At 34.2% G+C, this 17988-nt stretch overlaps 3 protein-coding genes and 2 long non-coding RNA genes across 17 annotated transcripts in view; 3 read left to right on the forward strand and 2 right to left on the reverse strand.

The window, feature by feature from the left end:
* Positions 1 to 17988, forward strand: part of LOC126875779 (katanin p60 ATPase-containing subunit A-like 2) — a 224301-nt gene that overhangs the window by 200384 nt on the left and 5929 nt on the right. The window lies entirely within an intron of this gene.
* On the reverse strand, positions 1022 to 5150 carry LOC126875825 (uncharacterized). 4 transcript variants are annotated; one of them, XR_007693696.1, is made up of 5 exons: positions 2848 to 2987; positions 2540 to 2635; positions 2185 to 2463; positions 1661 to 2109; positions 1022 to 1498 (listed from the first exon to the last, which is right to left on the reverse strand). It is a non-coding gene; the product is annotated as an uncharacterized LOC126875825 (long non-coding RNA). The 4 variants fall into 4 exon arrangements; XR_007693695.1 differs by having other exon boundaries at positions 1661 to 1757; positions 1841 to 2463; XR_007693697.1 differs by lacking the exon at positions 2848 to 2987 and adding an exon at positions 4898 to 5150 and having other exon boundaries at positions 1661 to 2463.
* On the forward strand, positions 3499 to 10074 carry LOC126875796 (omega-amidase NIT2-A-like). Of its 2 annotated transcripts, none has more exons than XM_050638699.1 (4): positions 3499 to 3594; positions 8267 to 8451; positions 8846 to 9014; positions 9290 to 9593. In XM_050638699.1, exons 2-4 carry the CDS (start codon positions 8368 to 8370, stop codon positions 9421 to 9423), a joined length of 387 nt encoding a protein of 128 aa, XP_050494656.1. In that variant the 5' UTR covers positions 3499 to 3594; positions 8267 to 8367; the 3' UTR covers positions 9424 to 9593. The 2 variants fall into 2 exon arrangements, with proteins under 2 accessions (XP_050494656.1, XP_050494657.1); XM_050638700.1 differs by lacking the exon at positions 3499 to 3594 and adding an exon at positions 7962 to 8046 and having other exon boundaries at positions 9290 to 10074.
* On the reverse strand, positions 5191 to 7638 carry LOC126875795 (venom serine protease Bi-VSP-like). 6 transcript variants are annotated; one of them, XR_007693671.1, is made up of 3 exons: positions 6792 to 7630; positions 6122 to 6280; positions 5191 to 5375 (listed from the first exon to the last, which is right to left on the reverse strand). XR_007693671.1 is itself a non-coding variant. In XM_050638698.1 (3 exons), exons 1-3 carry the CDS (start codon positions 6892 to 6894, stop codon positions 5675 to 5677), a joined length of 420 nt encoding a protein of 139 aa, XP_050494655.1. In that variant the 5' UTR covers positions 6895 to 7638; the 3' UTR covers positions 5452 to 5674. The 6 variants fall into 6 exon arrangements, 2 of the variants coding, with proteins under 2 accessions (XP_050494655.1, XP_050494653.1); XR_007693670.1 differs by lacking the exon at positions 5191 to 5375 and adding an exon at positions 5452 to 6063 and having other exon boundaries at positions 6792 to 7114; XM_050638698.1 differs by lacking the exon at positions 5191 to 5375 and adding an exon at positions 5452 to 5700 and having other exon boundaries at positions 5882 to 6172; positions 6792 to 7638.
* LOC126875830 (uncharacterized) lies at positions 10714 to 12537 on the forward strand. Its single transcript, XR_007693702.1, has 2 exons — positions 10714 to 10898; positions 12314 to 12537. It is a non-coding gene; the product is annotated as an uncharacterized LOC126875830 (long non-coding RNA).

A 17988-nucleotide genomic window follows, 5' to 3' on the forward strand; every position in this document is an offset into this window, starting at 1 on the left:
GTGTTCTACGTATTCTATTTTTGTTACGAAAGTGGTACAAACGAAGTCCACGTAAGAATAGTACAACAAAATCGGTTGAGGTTAGGTTATCGTGCAGATATCGCGGCTTTTGCATTGGAAATCACGCAACTGCCAGTCTCGTCGTTCCTTGTAAACGAAAGAAAGGTATTGTAATCGGTCGGAATTAACATAAAACTCGTCGTTTCATGATAATACTGTGCATTCTGAATATGCTATGATTTGGTTTAAAATAATAAATAGTCCATTCTTGCATACTATTGCTCCAGCTTTACTTGTATTTTCGATATTGGTATAAATAGAAAGACAATTAATGTCGTTCGAGTCTATTTTCGGATCATTTATATTACGTTTAATCCATATAGTTATCATATGAGACATAGTATCGTAAAATTTGGAAGAATAAAACGTTCGTACAGGAAGTACATTTTATAAGAACTCCAACAAATCTGCGTGTGCACCTAAAATACAAACTGATAGTGATAGTGATTGTTCATAAGTTTATATACATTATCTAATGTCAATCGAAGGTATCAATTCTTTTTCTCCATAAGAGTACTTTTTCATTTATATGTGTTCAAAAATACATGTGTTCAACCGTGAAGCATATGTCACCTACAACGAAAAAGAGTTTTCCTATACTTAATATTTCCTTTATATACCTATGAAAGTCTATTCTTCGCGTAGTATGAAATTATGAATAAATCTGGAATATTGTTCAATCTGAAAAGAAAAATAACTTATTGACATCATTCATTGATACGAGATTCAGAATGTTTGTTTTGTCTTGCAGAAAAAGAAGGCAGCCCTCCCTTTCTTTTAATGTGAAATAGAAAGCGAAAATTTGAAAACAGATTTTTTGGAAATTTACTTGCAAATATCGTTTTCAATATCGTGATTTTCTTCCCAATGGTACTGTACTTTCAAATTTTCCAGTATCCCTCTAAAAACAAAAAGTCGAACCTCGTTATTGTTAACGTAGGCATTACAAGGAAGAGAAGTATTAGAAAGCAGCTCCTTTTTGTTATGGATTTCTTTATAATCATGTAAATAAGAAATTCCGGAAATTTTTTCCTAAAGAATTTAATTCTTGTGCTTTGATTGATAATTATTACACTACATACTAACTTTTCGCATACTGTTCGCGTCTAACAATTTCCTAATAATAACTACTTCAAAATAACATATGTTCTTGCACGAATTCAAAAGTACGTATGATACAATTACAATTGATTCTAAAATAATAATTATTTAAAGATATTAAGATACTAATTAAACGTTTCACTATATTTCAAAATCTGGAACAACAAATTTTTATTTATAAAAAATGAAACTGTGTTTATATATTCTTTGTCATGATGCTATTTCTTATTACCATGTCGACATTTTTTAAAATTCATTTTGTTATCTCTACGCAATATGAAAATTCATATACTGCTTAATATTTTTTACATATTATCCATCCACCGCATGATATCTCCTGAAAAATCAAAATATTAATGTTATATTATTACAATGCTTCTTAAATTTCAATTTTTGACAAATTTGAAATCCAATATATTTTGCACAATTATTATTTATCAAAAAATTCCAAGTTAGTAACTTTCTTTTCAAATGGCAAATAACATATACTTTGACTTACCTGTAAGTTTTTGTTCCTAATCATCATTTCCTCTTATAGAACATCATTATTGTTCTTATAATTACTACCAGTGTCATAGATATTGTAGTGGCTACAACTGAATTAATAGAAAATGATAAATAACTGTGTATAACACTAACACATAATTGTGTATAACAATGACAGATAACTTTTACTTACATATCAGTCGATAAGGGATTACTGTGATATCCTGTTGATGTTTCTTAAGGCACTTGATTAGGTGCGATACGGTATCATTCCTTATGGTATACTGTAGATAAGTATTTTAGAAAATAACAAGAATAAATCTAAATTATTCAGAGGTTCCAGTTTCGGCTTAGACATAAATACAGGACCATTTGCAAAGAAGAAAGGGTGCGTTTCTACAGCCTCGTTATAGTAACCATGAATACCAATCTCTGAATTACTGGTTACTAAACATAAATATCCTATAAAATTTAATATATTTCTTTAATTTTTAATACATACATGAGTTAGTAGTTCTAAATTATGAATCATCCTACCTGTGATATTACACTTTTCCTTATAATATCATCACTCGAGTGAACAACATTAAGATCATGTAAACCATGTCATCCTATCTTACTGTGAAGATACTTAGTTATGTTATCTAACATTATAAAAATATCATCAAATTCAAGTCCTTTTATTCACATCACATGGCCACGACGATCTGGTTCTTCGTTATATAATGTTCTAAAATTTGTCGTATATATAGGATGTACAAACCGTGATATCAAGGTATCAGTTCTTCCTTCCCAAGGGACAGTTTCATTAAAATTCTGATAGAATTAAAAATTAATTATTAATATTCTAACAATCATATATGTTAAATACATTATAGTCAACGATATATACCTGAGCGAATGTAGGGGTGATTCCTTGATAATTATAAATGTCATCAGCCCACATCATTGTGCCACTTCTTTGTACTCCAGCCTCTAGATTAACAGCCTAAACAAACATACGAAATTTTATAGAAGCTGTACAAAATATAGTATATATGCGCAATATTGAAGCGTTCAAGGGGATATAAAGGTAATGTACATCACATACACGTGTACTCTCATGCAACAAAATACAATTAGATTTAATAGTATAAGCTCTTTTATTCATCATAATAGATTGGAAATTTAAGTGTCTTACGAGGGTGAGTAAAAAGTTACCCGCTCTGTCGGTGTAGAATTTATTTTAAGCAATTGTCAAAAAAGACATACATCATTTTTTGACATAATCACTCGATTTCTGTATACACTTTGTCCATTTGCCGAAGGACCTTTGTATTTTCTCATTAAAAAATGTTTTGGGCTGAGCTGCGAACCACGAATGCATCGTCGTCTTCACCTTTTCATCAGCTTTTTCGGCATCCATCTCGCACAAACTTTTTAAAATCCAAATCTGTCGTGCACTATTGCATAAGCAGAGCCGTGGCTGATTTGCAAATGATTTGCCACATTATCCAGTGTCACTCGTCTATTCCATAGAGCATAAGTTCATGAGCACGTTCAATGTTGTCATCGTGGATGTGGACGGGCGTCCAGCTGTTTTTTCATAACACTCGTGCGATCTTCTTTGAACTTTTGTGCCCATTCAAACACACTTCGTGACAAAACACTTTCTCCATAATGTGCATTAAATCTTTGATAAATATAGGCATCAAACATAACCTCCGACCACAAGAAACGAATCACAGCATCCTGCACTGTTTTCCTGCAAATCACCATTGCAAAGCGCCATTACTCGCGCAACGGTCACAAACGAATTGACGTAACACAAAGAAACCTGCGCAGCAGCACTGAACAGATATTGACGTCATACGAAGAGTGCAGATGGATCAATACGGTCGACAGAAGTTTTAACTATCTGGAGTGCGGATAAATTTTTACTGAGAGTCGTATAGGAATCTATAATCTGTAAGTACACCTTTGGCTGAATGGAAATTTCTCTTACATATAGTCAAAAATGCAGAAACTGTGTATTGAATTGGAAAGTGATAAAAAATAAGTGAAGTTTCGAGGTTGCATGTGATTGCATGAGTACACAGGACGTTTTTAGCGAATAAAAAATAATTTTGAAAGACACGAGACTTATCTTGTATTTTATGCACTCTCTGTGTCCGAATTTCCAGAAGCTCTCTATCTTATGAAGTGTTTTAGATTAGCCGGAAAATTTTGTACGTACATACAAGAAGTATACGATCTAAGTGGAATATTCCATTATTCTCTTGATACAAAAGAAACGAAATTTACAGAACTTCTCAGAAAGTTGGTTTATTATTACCAAATTAATAGAATTAATATACGTTTATCATCTTTACATACCTAAGTTGTGGAGGTTTATCGTGCGTAAAAAATTAGTGTCGTTTCAAAGTTACATTTCGTACATTTTAAGCCTATAATTTGTAACGTACAAAACAATGTAAATTTGAGCTGTTTCTTATCTCCACAATAAGAAAATCCAACTTTACGTTTTTTACACAATGATATTTATGGAACAGTAATATCATATTATTGCATCGCTTGGAGAATGAAGTCAAGGTACGATGTGACCCTAGTGTAAACGCTGGGATACCCAGCTGTGCCGCACTTATAAGCATAAGACACAATACCTATTAAATACGAGGTTAATTAATGTTGTATCAGCAGTGATCCGCCGCGGTCAGCCTGAAAGGATCGTTAAATTTTTAATCAAAGATACTGAAATATATCGATCGAATTGTATTGAAATTATACTTATATACAGTAATAATCTTCTATTGATTTGTGTATTGAAATACTCCAATTTATAACGTACATGTTATATGTATTTTGAGCAAAACTAAGATTAGAGGAAATTAGATTAAATACCATAACGAGGTGTGAGAAGTGGGCAAAACTATTAAATTGTGTTTATCTATTATTTTTAATGTTTAAGACGTCGATTTGATGTTAATTCGAATCGACGTGTCTTCAGATACCGTATAGTTTGTAGTAACTCTGTAACTTAATTACCGTACAAGAATCCTCTCCACCCTGAGCATGTTCGGCGCATATTATACCATCAGTGATATCAGGTGCATTAGGAAATTTGGAATAAGCTATTTTGCATTCGGCGTTCTTAATCACTGGCATTTGTACTTCCATTAATGCATTAGGTCGTGGTCGTCCTACGAAGAAAATAAGAAAGATATTTAAGACTGGAACTGTTTAATTTTATTATAAAATTGATATCACTTACTATATCTTAACGCTCCCCATCCAGCAACAAGGGGGTTATAGCCGACGAAGTTGCTCTTTCGTACAAATGGGATATACGTACCCTGAAAAATAAAAAAATAAATGAAAATGCAGGAAACGAATGACCAAAAGTATGAGAAAGAATTATACACGCTTTATGACACAATATATGTGTACAGTAAGAAATTTCAGGATATGATACTTCAGTAATACTCAATAGCATATATATATATATATATATATATATATATATATATATATATATATATTTGAGGACTTACTCGAAAATGGCACCTCCTCCTCCAATCTAAGAATGGCAATATTATGATTGTGTATGTTTTCTATTCCATCCATATGTGCACAATGTGCTGCGGTCAAAACATGCCTAGCCGATATCAGGGAACCTCCGCACTTCCATAGTGGTTTGTCTGGGTTTCGGGGATTACGAAAACCTAATGCAGCGATCCATGGCCAAGCGCCTAAAATGCAATAGTCATAGTTGTGAATATACATAATTTTTCTCACATAACGAGTAACAACGATTATTAGCTATTCGATATTCGATCATACAGCAGACGATAAGTACATACGTACAAATACTCTGAAATAGAGATTTGATAAAGACAGAAATTAAATTTTTATTCCAGTGGAATACAAATTATTAAATAATTCTATATAATTTCTATTTGAACTATACTGAACTATAAAGTTCAAACGTGTAATTTCTGCCCTAACAGTTTTTGATCTCTATCCATATTATTACTCCTATATCAATTTTTTATTTCAAGCAAAAAGATACTCTTCCTAACATGAAGTAAAAGAAAGAAATAATTCAAGTTAATAAGTAAAGTTACTACCGATAAAATCATAGCATTATTATTTAGTCTAATTGAAATGTACATTGATGTGCTGTTTAATGCCTTTAAAGTTCATTCTTTGCAGTAAATGGCTTATTATTAATCGGAAAGAAAGACATAAAACGTACCAAGTTCAGCTGGTTTACCATCGACCACCCTGGTATGAGAGACGTTGCTAAAACCACAGTATGGTGGTCGCAAAGCCTTATACTTATACACAGTTTTTATTAAAATTTCTCTCTTCTCTTTGTTTGGATCGTTCGGACAGCAAACGATCGTAACATTGACCTGGTATCTGCACACTGATCGTCTATAAAAATCGGTGGCTGTACGGTACTGTATCTGCCATATTTCTTGCAGAGGTTTACATTTTCTGTAGTCAAGGCACCTGCCTTCTTGATTGTCCGGTGTGGTACATTCTGGATCAAACAATTTTAAAACATTTATACAGTTCAAAGATGCGTAAGAAAGCGACACCGATTACTCAACTTTCGAAGTAAAAAGCCGATCCAGTCCACCGGATTGCCCTACAGACACGTATTAATCCGTAAGAGTTAGTCATCATGTTGATAATAATTATCTAAAGAAACTTTTCACGTGAAAATATAAAATTTTAATTGATTAGATATTGTGTTAGCCATACTTAAGAAAGAAAATGAAAATGAATGAAATGAAAGAAAAGGACTACCTTCAACCTCATTTTTTAAATAAACACTTTGTCAGTTTTTCGGTAAATAAATTCTTAGGAATTCAGGACAGTTTTTAGTGAATCATTTTGTTTCGACCGTTCGCGGAGAGACGCGATCGCGAGATAGCACGTCAACGAGAGTTGTAAGTTCCCGTTACGATTAAATAATCGACGCCACGAACTGATCGATCCCCTTATTTCGATTATGATAATAAGGGTAGTTCAATGAAATTCCACAGAATTAACACAAATAAATTAATGTTTATTTCAACAACTTATTAACTAGAAAGATATAAATGGAACAAAAAAAATGTAACTGCGTTTTGGTTGATAAGTAATGCGCGACATACCACATGTGTTGACGGTTCGACTTCTCGAAAAGTTCTGAACGCCTTTCGATTTTTTTCGTTTTTTCTGGAAGGCGACCCCCACTACGTTCGGATCACGCCACATTCTTTTACTGCGAGGTAAAATACGGGCCACGAGTCGACGTTTCTGGAAGTCGCCCTGCTTAATGAACCATGCGCTTGCCACTACAATGTTTGTTTGCCGGGCAGACGCGACGATCCGTCTGCGACATTATAGTGCCGCGATCGATAGTTAAGAATATGACCTATGGTAAGCCGCATGGCGTAACATTCTCCCCCCGTTGAGAGGGTACCGATCAAACTAGCGAGGTGTGGTTGAAGTTCCCATCTTATTTCGGCTCGGTGGCTAGTTGTTCGGGTTTCTCGAGATCGGGTTGAATTGGCAGTGGGACAAGCCTTTTGACGCCCCGATCCAAAATGCTCTTTGCCGTCTGAACTGTAGCTGTCCGGATGACACCATCGGCGCCTGGATGAACCTTGATAACTCGGCCCAGAGGCCAATGCATGGAGGGAACGTTGTCCTCTCTGAGGATGACGATTGTGCCCTTTTGGATGCTGTGTCCACCCTTGCTCCATTTATTGCGGTTGGTTAGCTCGTTCAAATACTCCTTATGCCAGCGGTTCCAAAAATGTTGTTTAAGCTGTTGGATATGCTGCCATTTGGAGAGTCGGTTCGATGGAATGTCTCTGAAATCTCGATCACGTAAGCACATTAATGAATCGCCAATGAGGAAATGTCCGGGAGTGAGGGCTAGGAGATCATTTGGATCGGTGGAGATAGGAGTTAGCGGGCGGGAATTGAGGACTGCTTCTATTTCTATGATAAGAGTATTACGGTGTTAAGCTCATATGTTTCTGTTTCTCCACTCGCGCTGCGCCATAATATCCTTTGATATTTCCGATCCTCTGGTCGTACGAGGAATTGCCGATACATTTTCTCGATCTCGCCAGTGAGTACGTACTGATGAGCGCGGAATCTAATTAATATACAAAATAAATTGTGAATTGATTCGAGAATATAGGATTTCCCCATTTTCATGATTATCCTGATTTTTGTATAAATATATTTTTGAAGATACTAATAATTAGGTACTTATAAATTAGTATTATCAATTATTTTGCATTTATAATCCCGCCTCTAGTATAAGTGTTAATTGAACACTAACTTTATGTTTCAAAAAGTACTAGCAAAGTCGTTGAGTAACAAGCCACTGATGCTAACACAAATAGCATTGTCGTAATTAAATATTTCTAAATATTCATTTTTCATTTTGAACCTGTAGAAACAATTTATTATATATACTATTAGCTAAGTAATTGCATATTTAATTAAGTCGAAATATAAAACTTAGTTATTTTAATAATTTAAAAAATAAAAAACTGACAAACATTTCAATTTAATTTATGGTTGGAACAAAAGACAGTTATTTTTCATTAATTGAAATATTGCAATGCAGAGTACTTTCCAAAATACGCCGAGAGTATTCCTGATGATGAAACGAGCGTTGCTTCATCGAACGCAGCTAAAGAAAACAATATCTATGTAGTTGGTGGTACGATGCCTGAAATAGAGGGCGATAAATTGTACGATACCTGTACTATTTGGGGTCCCGATGGAACTTTGACAGCAAAACACCGAAAGGTAAGTAATATATTCCTTTATGGCTTTGAATTTGAAAATATTGGGGTGAAGAAAGTGACTCTATCTAGGAATAATTTAGGAATATACATATGTACATACGTATACTATAACCAATTCTATAATTTACGGTTTATAGATAACGTTATGATACGGGAAACGCCCATTTTTGTTGTAATGTGTAATATAAATTTTTCACATACTTAAAATATTATTATACTTATTTTTTCTCCTTTTTAAACATTATTAAATGATAAGATTTTTTAATAAAAGAAAGTGATAAAAACGCTGTCAGTTATTAAATAAAAAATAATTAAAGTTTAGGAGTTGGTAACTTTGATATTAAATTACAAAAGTTGCAGCAATAGAATTAGCGACTACATTTTTATGTTATTAGGTACATCTATTCGACATCGACATTCCTAATAAGATTACTTTTCGAGAGAGTGATTCACTCAGTCCTGGTAACTCCCTAACGACGTTCGATGTGAAGGGCTGCAAAATAGGTATTGGCATTTGCTATGATATTAGATTCGAGAAAATGGCACGCATTTATCGGAACAAAGGTACAGTAACTTAATCGATCAATACTTAACTAGCAAAAAATTAAATATCTTTCTTAAATATATTCTATATAAAATTAATATAATCTGTAACTCTGTATAAACAGAAGCTTAATTTAAAAAAACCAGTATATTTGCTGAAAATGAAACAAATAAAAGAATTAAAAGCACAATAAGAGGACTGTCCTCGCATATTCAGAAATGATGGAATGTGAACCGTGCAACTACGAAGTTAATTGGTATTCGGTAGCTTCATATTTCCTGCTTCTCTGGGTTAGGTTGCCAAATGCTGATATATCCAGCGGCATTCAATATGACCACTGGACCACTGCACTGGTCATTACTTCAGCGTTTCAGAGCGAATGATAATCAATTATACGTTGCCTGCATATCACCGGCTCGTGTTCCTTAAGCAAGTTACGTCGCATGGGGACATACACAGTTGACCAATCCCTGGGGAAAGATTCTTTACGATTTGGAAACTCAAGAGAATATGGCAGTCACCGATATCAAAAAAAAAAAAAAAAAAAAAAAAAAAAAAAAAAAAAAAAAAAAACTGGCGAACCGTGTGTTACCACAACGAGACACGCGATGCTATTTGTCGCTTTAAATTGTGCCGCAACTCGTTTTTGAGATCTTTGCCAGGGGCGCGTTAAAACATGCTGAAAATATATTTCTGGCTTTTCTGGGGTTTAACTGAAATATGACAAATAACGTTGTAAAACATATGTACTTATGACTTACAGAGTAATTGAGTGTACAAAATATATAGTATACAAAATAGCCAGCGATTTAGGGCTTTAAAAGATCAAAAGGAAAGAAAAGGAAAGAAAAGAAGAAAGATAATATATTGTGGCAGTCTAAGTCGATCTAAGAAAATAGATAAAGGGAGGGAGGGGCAAAGCTAGTTAATCTGGAAAGAATCCAAGCGTCAATTTCAAGCATTTACAGAGAATCAAGCGGGCTGGTTAAAGTCGTGAGTTGAGCAATTATCCCGCGTTAGGTTCAATCAGGTTAGTCCCACGCGAAATTGATCCAACCATGCGAAAACGAGTGTATTCTGATTTCTGTCGCAGATACTTCTGGCTAGTGCAGTACCTACACGGTGGTTGTTGAAATAGCCGCTTCTCATCTATTTTCCCTAGCGCGGACATCATCCTTTGATCCCTTACGACTAACGAAGTTTTCTAAGATGTACGGCAGTTTGAGATTCTACTTGAAAATGATCATGATTGCGGTCTGTGTGTCGTCTGCTCTTCTTTTTGTCCTTCCGTTAAAGACTGGTAAGTTGATACTGATTAATTATGCGATCGAAACCCTATATAATGGCTACAAAAATGCCGCTAATATAATATTCCTTCTTTCTTGTATCTGTCTGCCTCTCAGGTCGTTTTACTAATTACAATAAGTAATTTCGACTTCTTTGCGCTCTCTTTTAACGCATTCGAGACCGAAAGAAATTCATATCAGTCATATATATATATATATATATATATATATATATATATATATATATATATATATATATATATATATATATATATATATATATATATATATATATATATATATATATAAAAGAAAGATATATATACAAGATATATATACAAGAAAGAAGATACAAGAAAGAAGGAATATTATATTAGCGGCATTTTTGTAGCCATTATATATGGTTTCGATGGCATAATTAATCAGTATCAACTTACCAGTTTTTAACGGAAGGACAGAAAGAAGAGCACACGGCACACAGACCGCAATCATGATCATTTTCAAGTAGAATCTCAAACTGCCGTACATCTTCGAAAACTTCGTTAGTCGTAAGGGATCAAAGGATGATGTCCGTGCTGCGGAAAATAGATGAGAAGCGGCTATTTCAACAACCACCGTGTAGGTACTGCACTAGCCAGAAGTATCTGCGACAGAAATCAGAATACACTCGTTTTCGCATGGTTGGATCAATTTCGCGTGGGACTAACCTGATTGAACCTAACGCGGGATAATTGCTCAACTCACGACTTTAACCAGCCCGCTTGATTCTCTGTAAATGCTTGAAATTGACGCTTGGATTCTTTCCAGATTAACTAGCTTTGCCCCTCCCTCCCTTTATCTATTTTCTTAGATCGACTTAGACTGCCACAATATATTATCTTTCTTCTTTTCTTTCCTTTTCTTTCCTTTTGATCTTTTAAAGCCCTAAATCGCTGGCTATTTTGTATACTATATATTTTGTACACTCAATTACTCTGTAAGTCATAAGTACATATGTTTTACAACGTTATTTGTCATATTTCAGTTAAACCCCAGAAAAGCCAGAAATATATTTTCAGCATGTTTTAACGCGCCCCTGGCAAAGATCTCAAAAACGAGTTGCGGCACAATTTAAAGCGACAAATAGCATCGCGTGTCTCGTTGTGGTAACACACGGTTCGCCAGCTTTTTAAAAGCGCTCTCCGTCTGCTTTTTCCTCTCTTCCCTGTCTCTTCGTTTTTCCTTAACAAGCGAAACCATTTTCGCGAGGACGAGAGTACGGAAATGACGTACTGGCAATTTTGTTTTGTGATAATACAAGCAGCTCGGTTTCAGTGAATTAAACTTGACCCCAAGCTTCTACTTATCTATCTTCCTTTCCTTTATTTTCCCTTCTATATCGGTTTTGCGGTTTTCCACATTTCCATCACAATAAACCATGTTTTTTCTCGATTTTACATGTTAGCCAATGATTCACGGCAAAAGCGTCGACTGTAAAAATATTTGTAGTTGCAATAGCAACAAGTATGTTTTCTCAAATAGAAAATATTGGGAGCGTACACGCTGGCAAAACAATTCATGAATAGCTCGTCCTCTGCTTGTTATTTATTTCGATACTGTTAGCAAACAAATTCATGAAACATACTGGTAGAGCGTAAAATGAACATAAAAGTTTTGCGTACACTTGAGAGCTGAACTTTGGTTGTTATACGTATATTATACATATACGCATACAGTTATGTATATGTATATGTATATATAGAAAATTCCTTAGAACTTTGAGCTTAATAACATATTAAAATCATTAACATTAAGGAGGTGAACTTTACTTACCAATTACCAAAGTTTCTTCCGCCAAATAATACATAAAAATTGAATAAGATAATATAACTAGTTTTAACTTTTTTTTGTGTTATAATTTGAATCACTCGATTTATCCGACTGAGGATGGTCGATCGCAATCTCAATTTATACGTATTCTCATCGCATGAAATAGATCACATGAGGGATTTTCAAAAGTCGATGGAATATTAATCGCGATTAATTATTTGTAGGTGTATTCTGTGCGGCTAAAGCAGTCACCTAATGAATTATTGAGTACCAGGAATGTTAGCGGTAAACAGGATTGCGGCTATGAATGATTCTCTAATGTCTATATTAGAGATGAATTTGATAATTTATCCTCATAATATGCAATCCGCTTTTAAGTGGAAATCATAATTAACAATTTCTGTTTGATTAAATATGAAGAGCAGATAAATCGATACGCTTAAATCAATATTAGAATTTCTTAACATTTTTATCAGATATTTTAGCACTGTAAAAGCGTCGTAGTAGAGAAATATTAGGTTGTTTTAAAAGTTTCTTTCGTTTTATAAGATAGTAATAGATGTACAACATTTTTCGTTTTATATTATTTTATTGAATTACGTGTGATCCACCTTTTTCCAATTTAATGTAAAATAATATAGAATAACATAAAACAAAATATGTTGTGCATCTGTCGTTTCTTTATAAAACGAAAGAAACTTGGGACAACCTAATAGGAATTTACTTTTATTATCCATTATAAAAATGGATTGTTAATCCTCTAGGAGATACGAACAATATAATTGCAATTAATAAGGAATAAGCTAGCATAACTTAAACCAGCTTTTGCAGAAAGCTATTAGCTGAAGATGTTTATTAAACAATGACAACATGAATTTTCTTAAGTACCCCATTTGGTACTTAATCTACTTCGTAAGTACTGTGTGTCCTAGCCTTCAAAGGATGCAATTTTAACCAGAATGTTTCACATTACTTACCCGTATTATTTCCTTGTAATATAATTTATATTTACATTATCTACGTTACGTTACATTCTACGCGTTAATGTAATGTGATTTTTATTTCTAATCGAAGTTATTCAAAATTTGTAGTATCTCAATAAAAAATTAACAGCCTGCAAAAACTTCACAGAAGCATTAGTATCTTCGAAACTATTTAATTCAAATGGCTAATATTCTTTAACAATATGCACTCGACGACGTTTATCGAGAGAAGTATGTGGCGTAATAGTTAAACTTTCAATTCATATACATATATCGTTTATGAAAAAGTAGTCATTCTGCTTTTGTGATCTGTGACACACTATAAATTCTCATAAGCTAACTAACGCGTAATCTTCTGTAACGTATTAATATAATATAGGTATGTATATCTCGACTTTGAGCAACCAATTGGTGCTAAATAAGCTTTAGTACATACTTCTTACACGTAACAAAAGACCAGTTAACATCTCTGCTCTTAAAAGAAAAACGAAAGAAGCTCTGAAAAGCTGCAGAGTTCAGGTCGAATAACACCAGCTCAGATAAATGACCCTCTAACTTACCTTTGTCCTCATCGACGTCAGCGATTTTAAAGCTAGTTATAAAGTGCACTTCTCAGCCAGCGTCCACGGCAGTCAATATTATTTAACGGGTCTTAACGCGATGTAAAAAGGGAAAAAGGAGGAAAGAGGGAACAGGGAAGCAAAGAGAAGAAACGAATTTTTCATTTTCTCGAAACTGGATCAAGTTTCAGGCTGCTCGCCAAAGAGTCTGTAGCTAACGAGACAAGATTAGACAAACCACGCTTTAAAATTGCCACAGAACTATAATAATCCTCGAAATCAATACGATTCGTCGATCCATCGCCTGATTAAAAAATGAGATAGGATGAAGCTCACTAGTCGGCCTTTGAACTTTCAATAGCGCTTACGGCTCGTATACTCTAGTTTGAATGCTACAATGTAAGCCAAGTCAGCTGTAACTAGCGTTCGCGTGATTGTCGCTATCTATTATTCACGCGTTACACGTTCACCAGACAAACGCGTCTACCGGTTGACATTGTTTTCTGTCCTGAGTTTCAAAGCAATTATGTTGCTTCGTGTAATCAAATCTCGCCAAACTAACGATAAGTTCTTGTTTGATCTTACACAGTTATTAAAACTATACAAGTTAAACCAATCTAGCCTAAACAAGTAATGTCGTTATATATTCTTTTTTAAATCTATATATTGTTTAATAAATCCTGGTTAGGATATAGTAGCTGACAAAAATATTCGGACAAATATATTTGTAGAAACATTTTAGGAGTGTATTATGCATAGTGGCACTATTTAATACTGTACTGTGACTATCATGGTCGTGTTGGTATTATTCGAAACTAATCTGAAAATCTGTATGGAATTTGTAAGATATTTAGTACGAGTACTGTGCATTACTGATATGTACACAGCCGAGACGAGATAACGAAGGTACTGCTCTCCATCGTTCATCGCTACGCGTTGCTAATAGCAACATATAATGCATATATATCTCGCAAAGACCATAAAAGTACCCAATGGAACCACGTTTAATATTTGATAATAATGTCCCATTACAGTTTCGTCATTTTCAATTAATTAAACACGACCCTCTCTTTAAAAATTAGAAGATAAAATACGTAATACAAATCTACTCGAAATCTTTTAAACCTTACGGACGACCTTACGGACCTTACTTATGGTCTTTAAAAGCAGCAGGGATTAGCAGAATATTAACTGCGGATTTTTCTTGGACCGCAGCATGCAATATGAAATATGGTTATTAAAATGTACACTGAAAATTTCATATCCATAAGATACTCGTGCTTGTAGAACCTTGAAAATGAATTCTTAACCCAAATAGTCGACCGCGATACTCGAGAAATTTTGTGAAGCTGACGTCAATACCAATATGTACCGTCGTTGTGCTATTATTTCGTGATAAACCGTATTGATTGCACTTCCATTTCACGGAATTAATTTTTCCACACAAAAAGTGATAACGATAATCGAAAAAAGAAAAATATACTACCACATTTCGTATCAGCATACACAAGCGCACTCGATTTTACACGAGTATACAATTTGCAAATTCGACAGAACGATCGGATTTAATTATTTTTTCGATATTTCAGGCATCAAGTTCTATTTACATATCGAACGTTGAAATACGGCGAAATACAAAATGTACAAACCACTCTGGACATTAATTAACTTTAAACGTTATTGATTAATTAAAGAAACCAACCATTGTGTTGATTTTTACATTTTGAAAAATTGTTATCCACTTTTGCTTTGTTTAAAAATTGAAAAAAAATACTTTTATTGTAAGTCACGAGTATCTCTTTTATTTATTTAAACTTTAGATCAAATATTACAATTTATAAATATATCATTTATTTAGATATACTTGTAATATCTGTTTTATAAGTTTGTACAACCATTTATCTATTTATCTATTTTATTTGCACATAATCTTTATAGACTGATTTTGTAAAGAATAAAAAATTGTGATTCTATTTAAAAACGATCGTGTCAGACTCAAGTGATAAGCGATATATATTTCAGCGATATATATATATATTCAGATTCCACTATCACATAAACGGTGCTATTGGAAACGTTTCACAACAGACGTCTTATAAGCGCCTGCGATGTCCGTCATATGTAAAGCTATACCACTGAATCACGGCCGCCATTTAGTGATTAAGGTCGATCACTTAGAGTTGTTAATCCGACATAATGGCGAGCAATACATCGAAGACATTATTGGAAACACAGTTACAGTTTAATTTCATTGAGCTTATTTGCAAATAAATGTGTACTATATATTTTAGAGGTTTTAAATATTATTGCTGACTAAACTTCGCATCTACGCATCATCTTTATTTAACTTTTTTTGCATTTTCTTATCGACGCATGAAGACGAAATGCGTAAATTTTATTATTTATTTAAACATTACTATATTGTGCTCAAAGTAGCGGAATATCGTTCTATTATCAATATATGAAGAACTAAAAGAATTAAAAAAGAATTAAAAAAATATGTAGTTCAATCAATACTTCGTGTATTTTTCTATCTCCACAAGACAATATCCGGACCAGTTACGCTTACAGTATCAACAAAGATTTGTCCAGCCATACGGAATAAGTCGTACTCAGTAGTTTAAAAGTATTAACCGCACAAACTCCAGAAACACTTTTGAAGTAACTTTCGAACCAATAAATCCCCGAACTAAGAACTGTCATATTTCGTCTCTATTTATCGAATATTGTGAGAAAATGCAAAAAAAAGAAGTTAAATAGAAAAAGTACTTGGAAACTTAAAAGAAAAAATCTCGAAAAATCTCTTAATACTTTTTACTGTCGTCTTGAGACGCACCATATGTTAAGCTTCTTCGTAGTTACAACTTTTACCGCAGATGTAACGAACTGACAAATGCTTCGAATGGCGCGCGCGCGTCAACGCCTACACTTAAATTTTAAATAAATGTTTTTAAATAAATGTTTAAAATAATACATTAAATGTATTAACTTTCTTGCGCAATTTCATTTAATTTCTTACGATATGGAGGGTTTAATTACGTTTAAGATATCTATTTGAATCTTTTAAATTCGAAGTTTTTTAAAAAATTACCTTAAACTTTATAAAATTAAATCGTTTTTCCACTTTGTTGTATCATAAAATAGTTACTTAAATTCAAACCTTACCGTCGTCTTGAAATATTCTATATTTTCCTCGTCTTAAAAAATCTCCCTACAGAAAGAATAAAGAAGAATAAAATCCCATACGTTAAATTTCGCGTGATTGATGGAATACATAACGATAACGAGAACTAACTAGCGACAACAAGCAACCATTAGCAAGGACAACTGGCGACTATAACCGTCGTCTCTACGATGTATGGCGACTAAGGAGAACAGCCAGCAACTACGGATGACATGTAACAACCAACTGCCCCACTTCTAAAAGGCAACTAACTTGCAAACCCTTTGATGGTTTCTGTAGCGTGATATACCCCTTGAACGTGGTTAAAGAATGTGGTCGCCGCTGGACGGCGGTTTGACAGCAAAGCGATCTCGCCAATTCAAAGCTTGACATTACAAACTACCGAGAATCATTAGGCTCGTTATCGAGCATCTAGCTTTCAGAAGGTGCTTTATCATATGATATGACTTCACGATATTTTTATAGCAAGAAGAATGGCCAACCTCTAACAAAACAAATTTTTACTAAGTGCTGCATGTGAGCTGCAGGCCGGCCTACTAGGGAAATTTGACGAATGAATAAACTAAAATATATACGAATATATTCGTTATATCATAAAATGCTCGCGTTATGTTCTCTAACACCATAGAGGAAACTAAATTTATATATTAAAAAATTGGAATACCCTCGTACTTCGCAGTCCATGTGTCCGAGCGATGAATTCCCTCCAAACAAGGAAAAACCAAAGGGAGGTCTTCTTCGAAGGACGTGAGAGGGTAAGGGGAGCAACGGGAACGATGATCACGCGATATACTGGCGGCGTACGTATAGAACGGCTGTTGCGAGAGAGTTCGCAAGAAACAAGAAGAAAAAAGGAATCGTAGGCCGACGCGACTATACGCTGTCGACGGACAAACAGCGACTGAGCCTAACTGAAACGAACTCTGTCGCAGTATGAGCACAGGCTACGTTCGCGGGTCGATCGAACACGTTCTGCGCCTTTCCTCGGCACCAGCGTCAAAACCACCCTCGACGAGCGCAACGCACTGGTGCACCTGCAATATTAACCACTGGTCTTTCCTTTTTCGCGCGATATTATATCAGCACCTATGATACCATTTCAAAGACCGCAATCAAAACATTAAATACCGCATTAAAGCCATACAATAATTCGCAATATTCATTCGTAAACG

This window comes from Bombus huntii, unplaced genomic scaffold (assembly GCF_024542735.1).
Source record: "Bombus huntii isolate Logan2020A unplaced genomic scaffold, iyBomHunt1.1 ctg00000058.1, whole genome shotgun sequence".
Lineage (NCBI taxonomy): Eukaryota > Metazoa > Arthropoda > Insecta > Hymenoptera > Apidae > Bombus > Bombus huntii.